This window comes from Mastomys coucha, unplaced genomic scaffold (assembly GCF_008632895.1).
Source record: "Mastomys coucha isolate ucsf_1 unplaced genomic scaffold, UCSF_Mcou_1 pScaffold21, whole genome shotgun sequence".
NCBI classification, from domain to species: domain Eukaryota; kingdom Metazoa; phylum Chordata; class Mammalia; order Rodentia; family Muridae; genus Mastomys; species Mastomys coucha.
The window spans coordinates 123,057,469-123,075,922 of record NW_022196904.1 but is presented as its reverse complement, the minus strand read 5'-3'; the positions used below and the strand labels follow the sequence as shown (position 1 = coordinate 123,075,922).

Sequence of the window (18,454 nt, the reverse complement as noted above, 5' to 3'; positions counted from 1 at the left end):
AAAAAAAAAAAAAAGAAGTGCCCATGAGCTCTGAGAGTATATTGGCCCCAGGAAGTATCCCAGAATCCTGCATAGCATCGGCCTACAGCCTAAAATTGGAGATAGCCAGATGAGGAATGAAAACTAGACAAAGTTTCAACTGCATCATTGTAAGCTTGATTCGACTTAATCTTTAGCCTTGAAATATCTATTTCTTGTGAGGGATATCTCCTCACAGCCCAAAGACTCTACAGTAAAAAACACTAGGTAATTGGATGAGGACCAACATTTCACACAGAGCTCTGCTCATTCCCTCCCTGCCTTCCTGTTCCACCTCCCACCATCCAGCTAAAAGAGCAGTTTCAGGGTACCAATGGGAATTGCCAGTTCCTAGCTGCTGAAGGATGCATAAGGTAAAACATCCCATCATACGCTCCATAGACAGGAACACAGAAAGGATACATAGACTTGGCCTGTGCCACAGTCAGGTGACTCTATCCTGTCTCCCAGTTAACAGTGGTAGAAGAAGTCATGCTTGCTCCCATTCTCATGGCAGTTCCCTTTGCCTCATCACAAGCTGTTGCTGTGCTCATGAACAGGCATGTCCTGGCTAGGCATGTGTCAATAGCAAACTGAAACATAGAGTCTCCTGTTCCTCATCACGTCCTGGAAGAGACGTAAATTTAACCTCAGGATGCTGGATTGTTCAAGGTGCTGGAGAGAACATTTTATTGGCCAAATTATAAGAAGCTTGTTACTTCAAAAACTGACATCTCTTTACAAGTCACTTTAGTGGGTGGGTAGCATGATTTTGTGTTTATAGACATGTTTTTGTGCACATGGGAAAGATATCCAGTGTTATCCACAATCTTTATTTTCTAAGAAACATTCTCCCTAAACCTGGAGTTCAGCAACTCAGCTAGACTGACTGTCCAGCAAGCTCTAAGAATCCTCCTGTCTCTGCCTCCTCAGCACTGAGATTGTAGGTGCATGTTGCTGTGCCTGGCTTTGTACAGGGATGTTAGAGATCTGAACTCAGGTCCTGGAAAGCACTTTACCGATCATCTCTCCAGCCCCTCTCTAAAATTCATCTTTTGGATTTTTTTTTCCTGGAATAAGAAGAGTCAGCAAAAAGGTTTGAAACTTTCTAGTGCCTCTCTGCAGTATCTGACAGTTGGAGGGAAATCCCTCTGGGCATGCACAGACTCTCTGGGAAGTGTTACCCAGATGGTCACTATCTAAGAGGGAAGTGAGGAGCAGCTGGTGTCATAATCAGTCAAGCAATTCATCAGGAAAGGGTCAGTGGACACAGAACCAAGGGAAGGAGATTAAGTTTATGGTAGAAAAGGAAGATGCTGCAGAGACCAAGTGCTTGTCTTTTTCTGCAACAGAGCATTGGTTCTGGCTTGGACTAGCATACCTGAACAAGGCGCTCCAGGAGGCCTGTCCAAAATGCTTAAGAGGTATAAAGAAAGGTGTAGTGGAGTGGTACACACTTTTTATCCCAGCACTTGTGAGTCTACATAGTAAGTTCCAGGACATCCAGACCTACATAGTGAGACCCTGTCTCAAAACAGAAGAAACAGAAGGTCTGGAATGGCGCAGCTAGTACAGAGGTCAAGGCCAGGCACAGGCCTAACTCACATGGGAAGAGGGTGGCAGTGGTGAGTTGTGTGTGCTTTTGCTGCTGAATGAGGTGGCTATTTCTGCTAGTAGCTGATAAGGGTCCAGCACAGGTTAAGGAACAATGGGTGTGATTGAGGGGGAGGAGGAAAGGAGCCTTGGCCATGAACCAAGTCTGATTGGACTCTAGATTGCATTGTCACCTTGAAAGGCCAACAGAGACTCCCTGGAGTTGGGAGCAGAGAAAGGCAAAGGGCAGGTCTGGACTTTGGAAAGTCACCTCCTAATCATTGAAAGGGCTGCAAAGGGAAGTGTCCAAACCAGATGCTGATGTGGAAGGGAAGGCAGGCCAAGACCACATGGCCCAGGCATGGTTTGATCTGCCCTCCTGACTCCCTCACTGTTACCAAAAGATACGGTTATGGCTGAAATATAAGAGCCCTCTAAAGCTTTAGCTCTGCAGCCCTCAATCATGTGTTCTCTTTCCTGCCTAGAAGTTGTGTATTTTTAAAATGCCCACTTCTTGGATTCTCTAGTTACTGTGACTCTACCACCACCACCACCACCACCACCACCACCACCAGGGCATCTCCTTCTATGCACAGTGACTATTGGGTATTACAAAGCTATGGCCTGTAAGAACAATCTCTGCAGAAATGACCGTTCATTACAGCCAGTGCTTATTCTTGGAGCTCTGTAGGACTGAAAACAAAGGATTTCTGCCTCCCTCCCCCTCCTCTTGATCTCACCCCCCTCCACACACACACACACACACACACACACACACGCACACATTAGTCATTACTACTCCTTGGAGCCTGCCTAGCTTGCCTTTTCTCACCGGAATTGTGTGGGATGTTGCTACAGAGAGTAGCTTCCCCTCGTCTGCAGCCAGCCAGCCAACTCCTTCCTGCTCTTGACCTGATCAGATTGCACAGCCAGGCCTAGTCTCTTGAGAGTCCACACGTACCTTGGGTCACACATCTAAGCCTACAATATAGAAAAATGAGTGGGCTTGCTCTGAGGGGGGCCAGGAGAGAATGCCAGCTGTAGATCCTTCCAGGTTTGCACCAGCCCACTCCCGAGCCAGCTGGGTACCGTGTGCCGCAAAACATGGAATATCCCTTCCCTATCCCCACCCCCAGCCTGGTGCTGCTTAGAAAAGTCAGAAACAGTGATGAAGGAGGTGCCATTGTGCCTCTGTTCCAGGTGCTAAACCGGCTCCTGGCATCTGCTTTGAGAGAGTCAACTCTGCAGGAGATCCTTATGGCAACTGTGGCAAAGACTCCAAGAGTGCCTTCGTCAAATGTGAGCTGAGGTACGAGGCCACACCCCCACACACACCACAATGGCACTGAGCCTGCTCACATCACGGTCCCTGCTCCACACTGCCCTTCTTCTGAGCTTGTCTATTCTTACCCTTCCAGAGATGCCAAATGTGGAAAAATCCAGTGTCAAGGTGGTGCCAGCCGACCCGTCATTGGTACCAATGCTGTTTCCATAGAAACAAATATCCCACAGCAGGAAGGAGGTCGGATTCTGTGCCGGGGGACCCATGTGTACTTGGGTGATGACATGCCAGACCCAGGGCTTGTGCTTGCAGGAACAAAGTGTGCAGAAGGAAAAGTAAGTCCCCCAGTTCTCACTTGCATCTTAATGTAAGTCTGGAACACAGCCCACTGGAAGAGCCTGCTTAGGAACTAGGGGATGAGGTCAGCTGATCTTCCTAAAGCTACTCAGGATTTGGTCTCTGGGATCCAACTCTTTGTACCTAGAAGAAAAAGTCAGTCCCAGTCTGACCATTGAGACACAGATCTGGTGACAGTGTTGTTTTTACCCTGGGACTCAGGAAGAGACTGTCTGCCAGGAAGTGACTTCCTAAAGAAACACAGCTGTGGAGCTTCTTGCTTTGGGGACAGATGTGCCAGAGCTCTTAGGAGCTTGTTCTCACCTGGCCAAAATGGGGAAGTCAGATGCTTCTTCAGAAACTCTGTAGAGAAAAGAGGAATAGAGGAGGGTATGGGATCAGCTGAGAGACAGGGGAATCCTTTGGGAAGAGGAAGGCTGAAATGGTTTGAGAGTTAAAAGCAAGTTCAAAAATTTTAAAGAAACAAACTAGGGACTTTATGTTTTGCCACAATTATTTATATATGTGCATGTATGCAGGTGTGTGGGAGGCAGGTACACATGGATATATGAACACTTGTGTATAGATTCTGTGTATGTGCATAAGCATATGCATGTGTGGTATATGTGTATGTCTACATGTATGCAGGATTGTGTGTGTGTGTGTGTGTGTGTGTGTGTGTGTGCATATGCACACACTCTCATGGGCCCCATGAACAATCTTAATTACATTCCTTTAAGCATTCTTCCTTTCTTTTTTCCCTCCTTTCTCTCCCCCGCCCCAACCCCTTTGAGACAGGGTCCAGTTCTCCTGCCTGCATAGCACATACTCCACAGACTGAGCTCCCACTCCAGTCTCTGTTTTGCTTTTGTTTGTCTTTTCATCAAATTTTCCATCAGATTAAATGATAGCAAATTAATTCAATGTTTCAAGGAAAAAAATGATAAGCCATCTGGCATTTTTAGGGCTCATTTTTCCCAGGATCATGAAGTCCCTCTCAGAGGTCATGGTGAAGAAAGGACAGAGCCCAAGGTTTTCCTCACAAAACCCTGGAGGCCAAAATGCCCTCTCCACATGTCTCCCATGTGTCCTGAGCCACAGACACTCTTTCTTCTTTTTTAAAATTATTTTTCTTTTTTTTTCTGTGTATGAGTGTTTTGCTTACATGTATGTCTGTGCACCACATATATGCCTGGTGCCCACAGAAGCCCGAAAAAGACATTAGATCCCCAGCACTGGTCAGACAGTTATAAACCACCACATGGGGGCTGAGAATCAAACCTGAGTCCTCTGGAAAAACCCCCAGTGCTCTTAAATGCTGAGCCACCATTTCTCCAACCCTAGATACTTTCTTTGAGGAAGATTCCACATTCTTCTGATTCCACCCTGAGCACATTAGCGTCTGTTCAGGCCTTGACATTATAACACCCATTTTGTAAACTATGGTCTGAGAAGCCAGGGCTGCTGTGTTCCCAAGAGTGCTGCGGCATGTACAGGTGTCTTTGACCTTGCCAAGAGGATCAAGACTGCAAAAGGGCCCTCCCAGCGGAATCCTTCTGTGTTCAGTGACCTCGTTTTCCTTGCATGTGTATGGGTGTGTGTTCTTGTGTGTGAGGATACATGTGTGTGCACATGGACATGGAGACCAGAGGATAGCCTTGTGTATGGTTCTACCTGAACGGTCTACTTTTTTTTTTTTTTCTGAGACAGGCTTTCTCCGTGTAGCCCTGCCTGTTCTGGAACTTGCCAAGTAGGCCTGACTGGCTGAGCAGTTGGCACTTCCTGTTTGCACTTCCCCAGCTGTAGGGTCACAAGTACACACCACCCTGCTCTACTGTTTATGTGAGCTGTCAGGCTCTAAGTCAGGCCCTCCTGGTGGCAGGGCAAGCACTTAACTGGCAGAATCATCTCCCGCTCCCTGGGGTTTCCTTATCAAGGAAGATGCACCAGTCTCCCCCTCCCCTGACCCCTGCTATTGTTTTCTCTGAAGGGCAGTCACTCTGCCCTCTGCCAGCTGTCGGGTGAGATGGCCATGTGCCCGCAGGAAGACTACTTACTGAAACCACTCTGTATCCTAAACCGTGAACTCCTCCTCCTTTCTCTTTACTAACCTGTAAAGTTACAGGAGAGAAAGATGCTGAACATTGCTTAAGAGACAGCGACTTCCAACTGGCCAAGGCCATTCAGCAAATCTGAATGGAGCCTCTGCATTGACCCCTGGGGAGCTTTCCTGTCAATGCTTTGTGTCACCAGTGACCCAAAGCCCTGAATAAAACTCGTGAGAAAATCAGCTATAATGTCTCGCTTCTAGAACTATCTTAAATGGCATTAAATATAAAGAACTCAATACTATACACACTGGACAAAGTATCGAGTCAGATCCCAGGAGCTGTGTCTGACCAAGCAACAGAGGTTAACCTGCTCCGTCTCTGCTCCCTGAAATGAGAGCCTTCTCCAAGTTTTCCTTGCTTCCTCTTTCATGTCTATGTATGGAGGGTGTACGAGGATGTGTACACGTGTGTTGCAACCTCTGGTCTCCTTGGGTGATAGCCACCTTGTTTTTTAAGACAGGTTCTCTCACTGCAGCCCAGGCTCGCTTACTAGGTTGGAAAGGCTGGCCAGCAGAGACCCACCTACTCCAGAAGCTTCCTAAGCACACACTTGGGTTTTGGTTGTTTGGGGTTTTTTTGTTTGCTTTTTAACACAGGCTCTGGGTCCTTAGGTTTGCACAGCAAATACTTTACCAACTGAGCCATCTCTCAAGCCTCCTGCTTTCTCTTTTTCATGTGCCTGTGTGAGGGAGGGGAGCAGAGGTACTGAGCCTGTGCTGTGTGTCTCTCACAGATCTGCCTCAATCGTCGATGTCAGAATATCAGTGTCTTCGGAGTTCACAAGTGTGCCATGCAGTGCCACGGCCGAGGGGTGAGTAGATCGGTTTCCTCTTCTCAGCCTGCCCACAGCCAGCTAAGAGTTTTTAAGTTTTCTGATGTATTTATTTTATGTGCTTGAGTATTTTGCCTACATGTATGTGTGTGTGTGCCTGGTGCCCACAGAGGCCAGAGAGAGGGTCAGATTCCCTAGAACTAGAATTAGGGATGATTATGAGCTACCATGTAGATGCTAAGAACCAAACTCAGGACTTCTACAAGAGCATCAAGTGCTCTTAACCACTGAGCCATCTCTCTAGCCCCTGCTAGCCAGGGGTTTCTTGAAACTACAGTAGTCAGTGAGTAGCTTCTCAATGTTCTCTTCCAGAGGCTTTAACTGTCTCTGACCTTTATGTAGCAGGAGAAATGTCACTTTCATTTAACAAAGAAAATCAGATTGAGAGGTAATTATCTTTTGAATTAACATTCTGCAATATGTAGGAAGAATTTTGTCATCTTCAAAGTAATTTCAGAGCTAACCTTGCCTCACAAAGGGCTCACATTAGCATTTCAAGCAGGGTTGTCCCTCTGGCTCCCAACAGCCCAAACTCTGTACTCTACCAAGAGACTTTCAAGAAGGATAAAAATGAGGACATGAGATCTACCGACCACATGCTCTTGAATGCCCTTGCCATGGGTTTTGACCACCACGTACTGCCAAGTTCAGAGGAGCCTTAGGGAAGAAAAGGGGCTCTAATTGTTCGAAACGTAATTTATTTTTCCTGATGCAGTTAATTTTTTTTCCAGTGGGATGGTATTAATCTTGATTAGCCACACCAATGGCTCATTTGTCCTCCGGAAGCCTTTTCTACAGAAACCGTGCTCTAAATTGTATTTTTAGAATATCTAGACACTTGGGAATATTGGGCGGAGGTGGGGGGTGTTTGTAAAATCACCACCATGCTGAAACCATGATGGATCGCCAGTCTGCCTCAGACAGGCACGTTGATGTTGTGTTCAGCTGACTCAGTGTCAAATGGATTCTCTTCATGTCTTCATTGAATTATAGATTTCTTTCTAATGGCGATAGATGAACTAGCTTGGCCCTTTTGTTTTTACTGATGAGGCCAAGGTCAATGTGGTAGTGAGGGTGTGTCCATAGTAACCTCGCTGGCCCAGAGAAAGTAGAACAGAGGCCTCTCTCTCTGGTATCTATAGGTTTCTTATACATGTTGGCAAACTCTAAGGACTGTATTTTCCAGTACAGCCAGCTGTGACTTAGTGTAATAATTAATATCAATTGTCAACTTTCTGAGATCTAGAGTCTCCTGGGAAATGATCCTCTATGGATGCCTGTGGAAGATTATCTTGAGTAGGTTACTTGAGGTAGAAAGATCTGCCTGGTGTGGGTATCATAATTCCCTGGGCTAGAATCCTGAACTGTATAAAAAGGAAAAAGTGAGCTGCGCACAGCATTCATGGCTCCCAAACTCTTGATATGAATGTGAGGTGGCTGCCTGCTTCAAGCTACTATCACCATGACTCCATATTGTGATAGGCATGGAACTGTGAGCCAAAATAAACCCTTTCTCCTTTACATTTTTTCTTTCAGAGTAATTTATTACAACGTCAGAAAAGAAGCTAAGACATTTTAGTAACAAGTAGCTTAGACCCAATGCCTCTATGATAAGACTTGGCTTACCACCAGTACCTCCAAATAGGGTATCTAGATAGCAGTTTCCTGCCTCAAGCTAAGACTACACCAGGCACTGTGTGAGCCTCATAGATGGTTTGCCACAGATGCAGGATATACCACAGACACTAGAGAGCTGTCTGTCCTACTAGCTCTTGACCAGCCCACGTTATGTAGACACACCATCCCTGCCACATGAGCCTTGGCCTCATCACTAAAAAAAAAAAGACCTGGGTCAGTCCATCCCTTAGAAACCTTTAGAAAAATATCTGTAACCCAGTGATCACAGGTGCTCTGTAAAAGAGTCCTGATTAATAGGAATGTCCTAGAAAGTGCATCCCTGCTTCTCACAGGCTTTGTTGACTGCTGGCCTCTACAGATGAAAACAACTGGACAAGTGATTGGATTCTTCACAGAAGCCTGTTAGATCAGGGAGCCACCACAAGGAAGACAATAGACTTTCAATGTCTTGTTTACCTCCCAATATTCAGGCATATATTTGGCCCCAGTGTTTTTATGCAGGGCCCTGGAGTTGGTTCACTAGTTCCACTGACTTCCATACAACAAACCTCCCATAAATTCATCACCTGTGACTTACAGTGTTTAAGTGGAAGAGAGAAATACATACCAGACAGCCATCTGGGATCACAGTTCTGGATGTGCGCAGCCCTCTCCAATCTTCCTACCACTGTCCCTGTCCCTCCCTCTCCCTCCCCCCCAATTTTGTCAGATGGGCCTTTATCTACTGCTCCCAAAGCTTAGGCTACTTTCTATAAAACAAGACATATACACTCCTGTGGCTGTGAATGTGGCTCTGTTGGTAGAGTGTTCACCTAGCATATACAAAGCCCCAGGTATGATCCCAAGTTCCTCATAAAATAGGTGTGATGGGATACACCTATAATCTCTCAGCACTCAGAAGGTAGATGCAGGAGAATCATACATTCAAGGTCATTCTGGCCCACATAGCTAGTTCAGGGCCAATCTTGGATACATGAGATCCTGTCTCAAAATATAAAAATAAAAAATAACATTATATATGTATGTGTATATATATACATATATATATAATTTATGTGTGTGTTTATAATAATTTTTATATATGAATATATATTAAAATATAAATTAAAAAATGGTCTTCACACTCAAAATCAATTGGTTCATATCCAATTTGGTGAGCTATATAAACGTCAATAGTGAATCCAAGCAGAAGAACCATCATGAGTGACCCTTGTCAAGTAGACTCCTGGGTCCTTCCATAGGAGCTCTGGTCTCCTATTAGGGTGCATTACCCAGGAACAGCAAGGGCAAAGGCACCCTCTCCTGCCATCTTCTTCACAAGTAAGAATTCTACTGTCTTTGCCTATTATGTATTGTGACTAAGAAGCAGGTAATGCCCACAGAGGGCTAAAAGAGTGGGCATTTGGGGATAAGAGTAGGCTCACAGAAATCTTAACAGATCCCTGTGAACTTCCATGAACATCAGAAAATCAGAGACCCAGCAATAGGCCCACTCCCCCATCCCAGCCTGCTGGAGTCCTCTCTGAATCTCCCGTCTGAAAGAGACAGATCTGTGCCACAGCGGTCTGACTCTGGGTCCCTCCCTGCCACAAAGAAGGCAACTCCACAGCTTTCCAGGATTAAAAAAGAAATGAGACCAGGAAAGAGAGCTGGCTCCCAACAGCAGCCTCCCAGCACAGGCAGATTGTGCCACTCTCAGCTCCTCAGGCTCTATCCCACTCACTGAGGTGCTGTTTGGAGCTGATTCTCAAGGTCTTGCCTTTACCGAGTCTACGTGTATAGGTGAGGAGATCTAGCAGAGTACCCTTGCTTTCATGTGTCCTAACCCTGTCCCCTCTGCATGTTCTTCTCCACTTCTGCCCCGAAGGTTTGTAACAACAGGAAGAATTGCCACTGTGAAGCCCACTGGGCTCCTCCCTTCTGTGACAAATTTGGCTTTGGAGGAAGCACAGACAGCGGTCCCATCAGGCAAGCAGGTAAATATGGCTCCAGTATCCCAGAAAGTGGATGCTGGGCTGCTGGGAGCTGGGGCTACTAGACAAGCTTGCCCACTGTGGGACCCTGAGTGCCTCTGTCCCAGCCTGAAGCTTTCAGATTCTAAATGTTATTGTCCTCCCCAGCCTTCCCTTTCCTTTGGTCCTGGGTCCTGTTCAATGCAGCTGAGATGTTGAGTTGGCCATTTTCTCTCCCTGCGACACTTTTCTCCATGATGAACTGCCAAACGTGTATGAATGTCACTGTCATTTCAAAGGACTTTGCAAAGGGTAGCTCTTGAGTGCTGCCACTTCAGTGCATTTAAAACTCTGATCAGAGGAGTGATAGCATGGGGCAGGAAGGGGAACAAGCAAAACAACAGCAAAAGTATGCCAGCTACCTCTTAATGGTAAAGATGGCTAGGCTAAGGGGTGGTAATGTCAGTAAAGTTCTGGCCACTTGAGTGTAGGTCCACAGAACCTACCTAAGTAGTTAAGCATGGTGGTACATACTTGTGATCCCAGAACTAAGGAAGAAAGAGAGAAGATCCCCGGGGCTTGCTGGCTAATCAGTCTAGTCAAATTGGGGAGCTCTAAGTTCAGAGAGAGACTCTGTCTCCAAAATAAGGTGGAAGGTGGCTGATATCAGCCTCTGGCTCCCCACACACCCACACGTGTAGACACAGCACACAGGAGAGAAAGTGGTCAGAGCAGTTGTCGTATTCATGGTAGCTGTTTGCACTGAGCAGTTGGCTATGGGCAGATAGGATGCTAGGATAGTGTGCACTTTGCCGTCTGCTCTTTGCATAGTTCTACAAACAGACATTTTTAAAATTGGAAATATAATTACATCATTTCCCTCCCTCTTTTCCTTTCTTTCAACCCTTTCCTGGGTTCCCTGATCCCACTCACTCTCAAATCATGTTGTTTGAAAAAGTGTTAGTTACAGAGAGAGAGAGAGAGAGAGAGAGAGAGAGAGAGAGAGAGAGAGAAATAGAGATGTATAAATATATGCTAAATCTGTTTATGTTGCTTGTATGTATATAATTATATAATTTCAGGGCTATCCACTTGGCATTGGAAATCTGATTAAGGGGCTCATTCCTGTGGAGGACTGTCTCTCCCACTGCCAGCATTCCTTAGTTGCTTGTAGTTCTTTGTCTAGGGGTGGGGCCCTGTGGAACTCCACCCTTTCACATGAGCATGTAGATCAGTATCATCTTTGTCTTGGCCTCACTGTCCCACACTCCGATGGTGTTCACCAGCCTGACCATGGCTTAGCCACTCAGTCACTCAAAATCCATGCATATTTGTCCACTGGTGATCCTAGAGAAGAATTAAGGAGATCCCACAGGGCATGAGAGGTACCGCTGTAGGGGAAGAAAGGGTACTGTGGGAGGAGAGAAGCCCTGCATGCTTAAGAACAGTATTGGAAATGTCAGAGGGACTTTGATATGTTTGTTGATATCTTCAGGAAGCACTAAGGCTGGAGCTCAGGCAACACTAGGTACTTACCAAGTGTCTTAGTTAGGGTTTTATTGCTGTGAAGAGATACCATGACCACAGCAACTTTTATAAAGGACAACATTTAATTGGGGCTGGCTTAGTCCATTGTAGTCATGGCAGAAAGCATGGTGGCATGCAAGCAGACATGGTGCTAGAGAAGGAGATGAGAGTTCTACATCTTGATCTGCAGGCAGCAGCAGGAGACTGTGAGCCTCACGGGGCATAAGTTGGACATAGGAGACTCAAAGCCTGCCACCACAGTAACACACTTCCTCCCACAAGGCTACACCTACTCCAACAAAGCCACACCTCCTAATAGTGCCATTCCCTATGGAGCAAGCATTCAAACACATGAGTCAATGGGGGGGGGGCATTTCTATTCAAACCACCACATATAGGATGTATCAAGCCCCAAATTTAGTCCCCAGTACAACATGGAGTAAGGTGATATGTTGCGTTTCATCCTAGCAGTGGAAAAGTGGAGGCAGGAGGATCAGTTCAAGCCATCCCTAGGCTACATGCAAATCTCAGGCCACTCTGGGCTCTATGAGACCCTGTCCTAGAACAGAGAGCTCAACAAAGTAGAGATACTTCAAGTACAAACAACTGGCTATTCCAAGGCCTGGAGTCAGGGTGGAGAAGGACAGGATGACAATCACTGAGGGTGGTAGCTCCCAGGTTACAGATTGGGCAGTAGAGTCCTGATGCTGACTGGGTAACTGGCTAGAGCAGCTTAGTAAGATGGCACTGTCCTCATGTCAACAAGCAATCCTGAGGTGAGGTGTCCAAGTACCATTTAAGACCTGGAAGGGCTTTGATTGTATATACAGATCAGCTTAAGTCCTACAGGTTGAAGTAAGGAAGTGAAAATTGTTCTTACATTTGTTATGGGGCAACAGAACTCTACCTGAAGCCCCAGGATGCTACTAAGAGCCTGAAAGGAATTGTGTTTGACCAGGAGACCAGCTATGATGCTCTGCCAGTCATGTGGATGGTTTTTTTGGGGGAGCCTCCAATCGTGGTAAGATGGTCTCTGGTACCTTGTGTGGTTCAATATTTCACTCTGCTATGGTTATGCCTAGGGAAATCTGTGTGGCCCAGCCAGGGTCCTACCTGCCAGACCATGTCTCTGCATTAACAAGTGCCAGAGTCATCACAGGCGAAGGTGGCATAGACCAGAGCTCAAACATGCTCTTTGAAGAGAGACTAATTTATTAGGACGTCATTCAGGGATTTACGTGCTCTGGTTCTGTTTGTTCCTTTAGAGCTCGCACTGCCATAAATGTCATGGCTCAGTGTCTCCCATATTTTATTGGAACAGCCTCCTCCCCTGAGCCAAATGTGTTTTGTTTCAGATAACCAGGGCTTGACTGTAGGAATCCTGGTGAGTGTCCTGTGTCTGCTTGCCGCTGGATTTGTGGTGTATCTCAAAAGGAAGACATTGATGCGGCTGCTGTTCACGCATAAGAAAACCACCATGGAAAAGCTAAGGTATGTCATCTCTTCAAAAACCAATGGCTGAAAGAATATTCAACAAACTGTCTATCTCTGTGTCAGTGGCACCATCCTCAGCAAAGGACGGGGCAGATTTTCTGTAGAGTAACACTGGGTCTTTGGGTTGCTTTTGTTTGTTTTTGTTTTTGTAAATGTCTGCCAGGCCAGCTGTCTCTTTGACTCTCTCTTCTAGCTATGTTGCTGTCCATCACATAAATAAGCCATGTGTTGGTGAATTCCACAAATGGGTCTTCTGTAATCTTTGCATTAGTGTTTTTTACAAGGCATGTGGACACTGGAATGTGTTCCTCAGATGGAAGAGCTTTGGGCCCAAATGTGCTCGGAGACACAATCGCTGACATGCCAGCTTCATGCAAAACATCTACTGTGTGCCCAAAGCTAAGTTTCTGTGGTTTTCAGTTAACTAAATTGGCACAACAGTGGCTGGAGAGCAGGGATCAATGTTCATTTTTCATCTCATAGGCATGTTAGATCATTTTTTCCCCTGCAGATTAGTCCCATGGAATTAAAATAAGTGACAGTCTAAGTATCCACAGGAGTAGGATGTGAGAAGTTAGAGCAAGGAGGAGGGCAAGCCCTTGCCTAGCAGTTGTTGGGTTGCCTTGCAGGTGTGTGCACTCTTCCCGGGCACCCAGTGGCCCTCACCTTGGCCAGGCTCACCACACCCTCGGAAAAGGCCCGCTGATGAGCCGGTCACCACATGTCAACACCCCCAAGGTAGGTTGCACAAGAACTTAATGCGCTGAGAAAGTGTGAGGTTGCATGGGAAGATAGGGCTCCATCATCTCCATGAAATGCTTAGTTGGCACTTTTGCTTCAACCATAACCCTACTCACTGCCCTGCAATAGTCAGGGCCTGGAGTTAGGCCCCAGAGTAACCTTTCTGGGTCCCTAAACAATTCTGATAAGGCAGCCAGTGTCCAAACACAGTAGGGTATGTGGATATTATAAACCATGATCAATCTCTGCAGTGACCTAGACCTAGTTCCCAGCAGCCCCACTGGGAACACAGCTAGAGCCAACTCTTGCTACTAGGCCCCTCCTTTCATTCCCAGGGCCACCAGCTACGTATAGGTGAGCTTTCTGGCCCATGTCTCAGTTCCACTGAGCCTTAGTTTTGCCCAGAACTGTGGAGGCCATGCCCACTCTATTCTTTGAAAGAGCTATATCCTTATCCTTAGCTATCCCATGGTTCCCCAATGTCTCAATGCTTTACTTAGGCACAGAAGTCTTAACTATTGAACTCCACTATAGTACATGCCTGTAATCTCAGTATATGAGGAGCATATTTAGTTCAAAACACAAAAACACAGATGCAAAACAAAAAGTTGGTTAAAGAATAAGAGCACTTAGCCAAGTGATGGTGGTGCAGGCCTTTAATCCCACCACTCAGGAGGCAGAGGGCGATAGAGTTCACAGCCAGCCTGTTCTACAGAGTGAATTCCAGAATAGCCAGGGCTACACAGAGAAACCCTGTCTTGGAAAACAAAACAAGATAAACAAAAAGAATACAATTATTTAATTATGCAACATTAAATACATTCAGTTAACTGGGAACCATCATACCTCAATAAAGGTATTTATAAAAAAAAAAAAAAAGAGTGTGGAATACCAGATCAGCTGCAACAGTTCTGTTCCTTCTCCAAACACAAGGAAGTTTGTCCGGAGCTGAGCACCTTGCCTCTGGAGCAGGTAGAGCTCACAGAATCCACGTGCGCACTAAGGTCACACCTTGCAATCCAGCCTGTGTCTTCATACTTGGTACTTCAAGTTTCTTTTGTTAATTAACCCAGCCCAGTGATGGATTGATTGAGGTGGAATCGTCTCTATAGCAAACACTAGCTTCTAGTTCTCAGTCCTCCTGCCTCAGCCTTCCAAATGCCACTGTCACCATTGTGGGTTTCAATGTTTGTTTGGTTTTTAATCTATATTAAAAACACGTCTCTCTATTCCAGATTTAGGGGGTGCTTCCTATAGAATCCTGAAATATAAATAAGTAAATGCAGCTCTTCGTATGGACACTCTGGGCTTTCGATTCCCACATAGACAGGGGTCACAGACCAGTTAGCGCTGTTCTTGCTTGGATAGCGAAAGCCATCGGGGCTGACTCTGCTTTGACCACACAGGACAGGCACTCGCTGAAATGCCAGAACATCGACATCAGCCGGCCCCTCAATGCTCGAGCCAGCACCCCTCAGCCTCAGCCACCTCAGCGAGTGCTCCTGCCTCTCCACCAGGCCCCACGTGCACCCAGTGGCCCTGCCAGGCCCCTGCCTGCCAATCCTGCAGTCAGGCAAGCCCAGGTATGCCTCCCTTGCTGACAGGGTGGGATGCAGCTCAAATCCAGGCTCTGCTACTTGCTAACATGTAAACTTGGGCAAATTGTTTAACATAGTGACTATATGAAATGGAGCTCAGTTAATCAGATGTTTGACTAAGATAACCCACATACAGTGCCTATAGAATAGCAATCATATGACACTTTCGTATTTTATAATTAGTAATTTTTAAAATACTCAAGAGTTGTTTCCACATCAGAATAATGTATCACTGAAACCAGAACTTAAAACTTTTCTACTGTGAGTACTTTTTACCTGAGGAATTTTTATAGGACTCTGGGTAGATAGGTAAGAAATGATAAGAAACTATTAAAGTCTATGTTTCTGTGTGAATAGAAAACATAACAGTATTAAATCAGAGCTGAGGCATTCTGGGCAGTGTTTGTCAGTGGTACGTGGTGTGATGGTCTGTGTTGTTTGTTCAGAACCAAGGCTGCCGTCAAGTCACAGGAGGTGACGTAGGCAAGCACTTCCAGACCACCACAGATACAGTACACATTTGAGTCTGAAACTGCTTTAGATTGCTGCACGTTGAGTTAAAGACCCACAGCTGAAGAAGCTGGGATTTCAACCATAACATTTTTAGAAAGCCAATGAGTACTGCTGGCAACTTGAATAATGAAACAGAATCACTTTTAAATGCTAGTATTATATTTTCCCATTATTATTTTTATATATTTATAATCATATCTTTAACATAGAGGTCGTTCTCTGTGTATGTAGCTTGACAACCTGCTTCTGTCTGAAAGTTGTTTTTCCATACCTTGTCATTGCAGAGCCTAGAAAAATGTTCTTTTAACAGCAGCATGCTGCTTGGATGCAGAATTACCTGTGAGAGAGTGGATGTATTGAGAGATGTGGGTTTTGTTTTATAAACAGTTGTTTGGAAGAGCTAGACAGATACATTTTGGAGTTCTTTATTCCTTTAGGAAAGATTCAAGTGAAATATGAAACTGAAAAACACACAAGTAGCTGGATAAAGGTAAATGTTTGCTTAGAGTATTGCATGTATTCAGGTTCTCCCATTGACACCAGCAAGGTCATGATAACAAAGATAGAGATTGGTGTTTAAAAGCTTTGCTTATTTGATAGATTAAAAAAAAAAGTCTCCATTTTCTGTCTAATAGTTCAATCAGATCCTGATAAATGTGCCTGAGCACATCAGTTTTTGTGTTGATCTAATATTTTCTTAGTTCCTTTATATACAGTGTTGTTTCCTCTATACTTTGTAATTTTGGGCTAGGTAAGTGTTATGTGAGAGTTCATTTTGCTTTTGTGGGAAGCTAAGGAGCACTGACCCCTACCAATTGATAATAACACTTGTAGTCACGTTTTCAAAAATGGCTGTCTCCTGAGGGTCAAAATTTGCCTTGAGGGGGGAAAAAACACCTCTCTGGAAATCAATCTGTGATCGTCATAGCTTGGTGCCAGTATTTTATTGCTTCAGGAAAATGCAGAAACCTGAGCTTTTAGGTCTCATTGTCCTTGTTTTTAAATAATAGATGTCTTAAAATCATAGCTTTTGGAGCTATAAAAATGGCTCAGAGGTTAAGAACACTTAATGCTTTTACAGAAGACCTGGGTTCAAGTTTCAGAACCCACATGATTTCTGCAGGCTTTCATGTGGTACACATACATTTGGATACATGTATATACATATTTTAAGTGGCCTTTATGGGCATCAAGAGCCACTTCGGATGGAATTTCTGCTCTCAGCCAAACAGATTTTTCAAAACCAATGAGAAGTTGATTATGTATGCTCATATATTGATCCCTTCAGCTTTTTCCCTTTCCTGATCTTATACATCTCATCTTTTCCTTTCTGAATGACAAGATTTTGTTCATTATTCTTTGCAACAAGCCTATTGTTGGCATGGTATTAGCATCCCTTTATCTAAAAATGTTTTTCTTCATTGAAGGATATTTTGGCTGGGTATAGAATTTTAGGTTGAGATTTTGTGGGATAGGCTCTTTCCCTTCTGTCTAGACTGTACCATGATAAGAAATCCAATTTCTTTCCACAGTCTCTGATCCAAGAAAGTAATGTGACTGCTTATTTGGGGGGGGGGGTGTTTCTCCGTGGTTAAGCTGGAATAAGATCATATATGGTCAAAATATTTGTTTCCTGGACAACCCTCTTCCTAGGGGAGACTTTATTGAGTTTGTTTTTATTTCTTTGGAGGCATTTAGTTGTTTCCAGATTGTGTGTATTTACATATTTCACTTTCTTATTGCTTCTTTTATACATCCTGGATAGGGCTCTGGCACGCATCCATATGCACACAGAAGGACCCACCACTGAGTAGTTCCTTGAGTCTAGAGTCCACCAGATAATCTTTCTTTCTATAATTTTCAGTTTTCTATCAGTTACTTAATGATATTTTTGTTGCAAGTACTAAAGAATAAAGTAAGCTATGTTTAGTCCATCTTGTCAGTCACAACCTATTTCCTTTTGTATTTCTTTTATTGCTGATAACACTCAAATTACTTCATATCTAGCAGTTCTCAGTAGGAAAAAAAAAAGTCTTGATTTCAGCACATTTCTTTGATCTAAAAACTTGTATCATGGCCGGTTTCGGGCTATAAACAGGTTACTGTACAAGAAATCCAGAACTGGCCATCCTGAGCTGCTGTTGGCAAGCACCATGGCCCTGTTTCGGTAGTGGGTTCTGTGAATTATCTGGTGCTGTCTCTGGCTGCATTCTTTAAAATAGAACAGTAAGGTAGTCTTCTTTGCTCATATAACAGGCATTGCTTTTTAAAGGAATTTCTGTCCCTTATTATAATTCTGATTTCTGGCATATCAGGAACTCTGGTTTTGAATATTGCATCAACATATCTTTTCCTTTTGTGAATCTCTCTTTCCCTGAATGCTCACAACTTTTTCTCCCACTTACTACCAGTTAGGAACCTTGTATTATGTCTTCAGTTGGTTTTGTGGACTGCTGATGGGCCAGAAAAACAAATGGAAGAGAGGATTATCTTGGTTTACCTTGCTGTAGGGCAACAGGCACATTCTAAACATGTCTAGGTTGTGGGCTTACTGGAGAATACAACAGGAGCTGTAAGTAGTGGGATATGCCCACCACCCAGTGCCTTACACACACACTTCCAGTATTCCCACAGGGAATCTGTAAAATACAATAATCTTTACACAGTGCACAATAAAGATTATCTCTGCAGGAACCCAGTGAATTCCCTCATCATGAGGCTTCTTAGACCTCTCTTTCAGCAACGCCATGTCTGCACAGTGCCAAGCTGGGACTAATAGAACGCATGACCCAAGAAGAGTTGAGCACAATGATTTTCTC

The 18,454-nt window shown here is 44.7% G+C and overlaps 1 protein-coding gene across 1 annotated transcript in view; it reads left to right on the top strand.

The window, feature by feature from the left end:
* Adam12 (ADAM metallopeptidase domain 12) overlaps positions 1-18,454 on the top strand; it is a 335,037-nt gene that overhangs the window by 303,317 nt on the left and 13,266 nt on the right. The window contains exons 15-21 of the mRNA XM_031388629.1: positions 2,812-2,920; positions 3,030-3,228; positions 6,074-6,151; positions 9,678-9,786; positions 12,645-12,780; positions 13,413-13,521; positions 14,931-15,107. Coding sequence (XP_031244489.1) covers positions 2,812-2,920; positions 3,030-3,228; positions 6,074-6,151; positions 9,678-9,786; positions 12,645-12,780; positions 13,413-13,521; positions 14,931-15,107 — 917 coding nt within the window. The remainder of the gene's footprint in view (positions 1-2,811; positions 2,921-3,029; positions 3,229-6,073; positions 6,152-9,677; positions 9,787-12,644; positions 12,781-13,412; positions 13,522-14,930; positions 15,108-18,454) is intronic.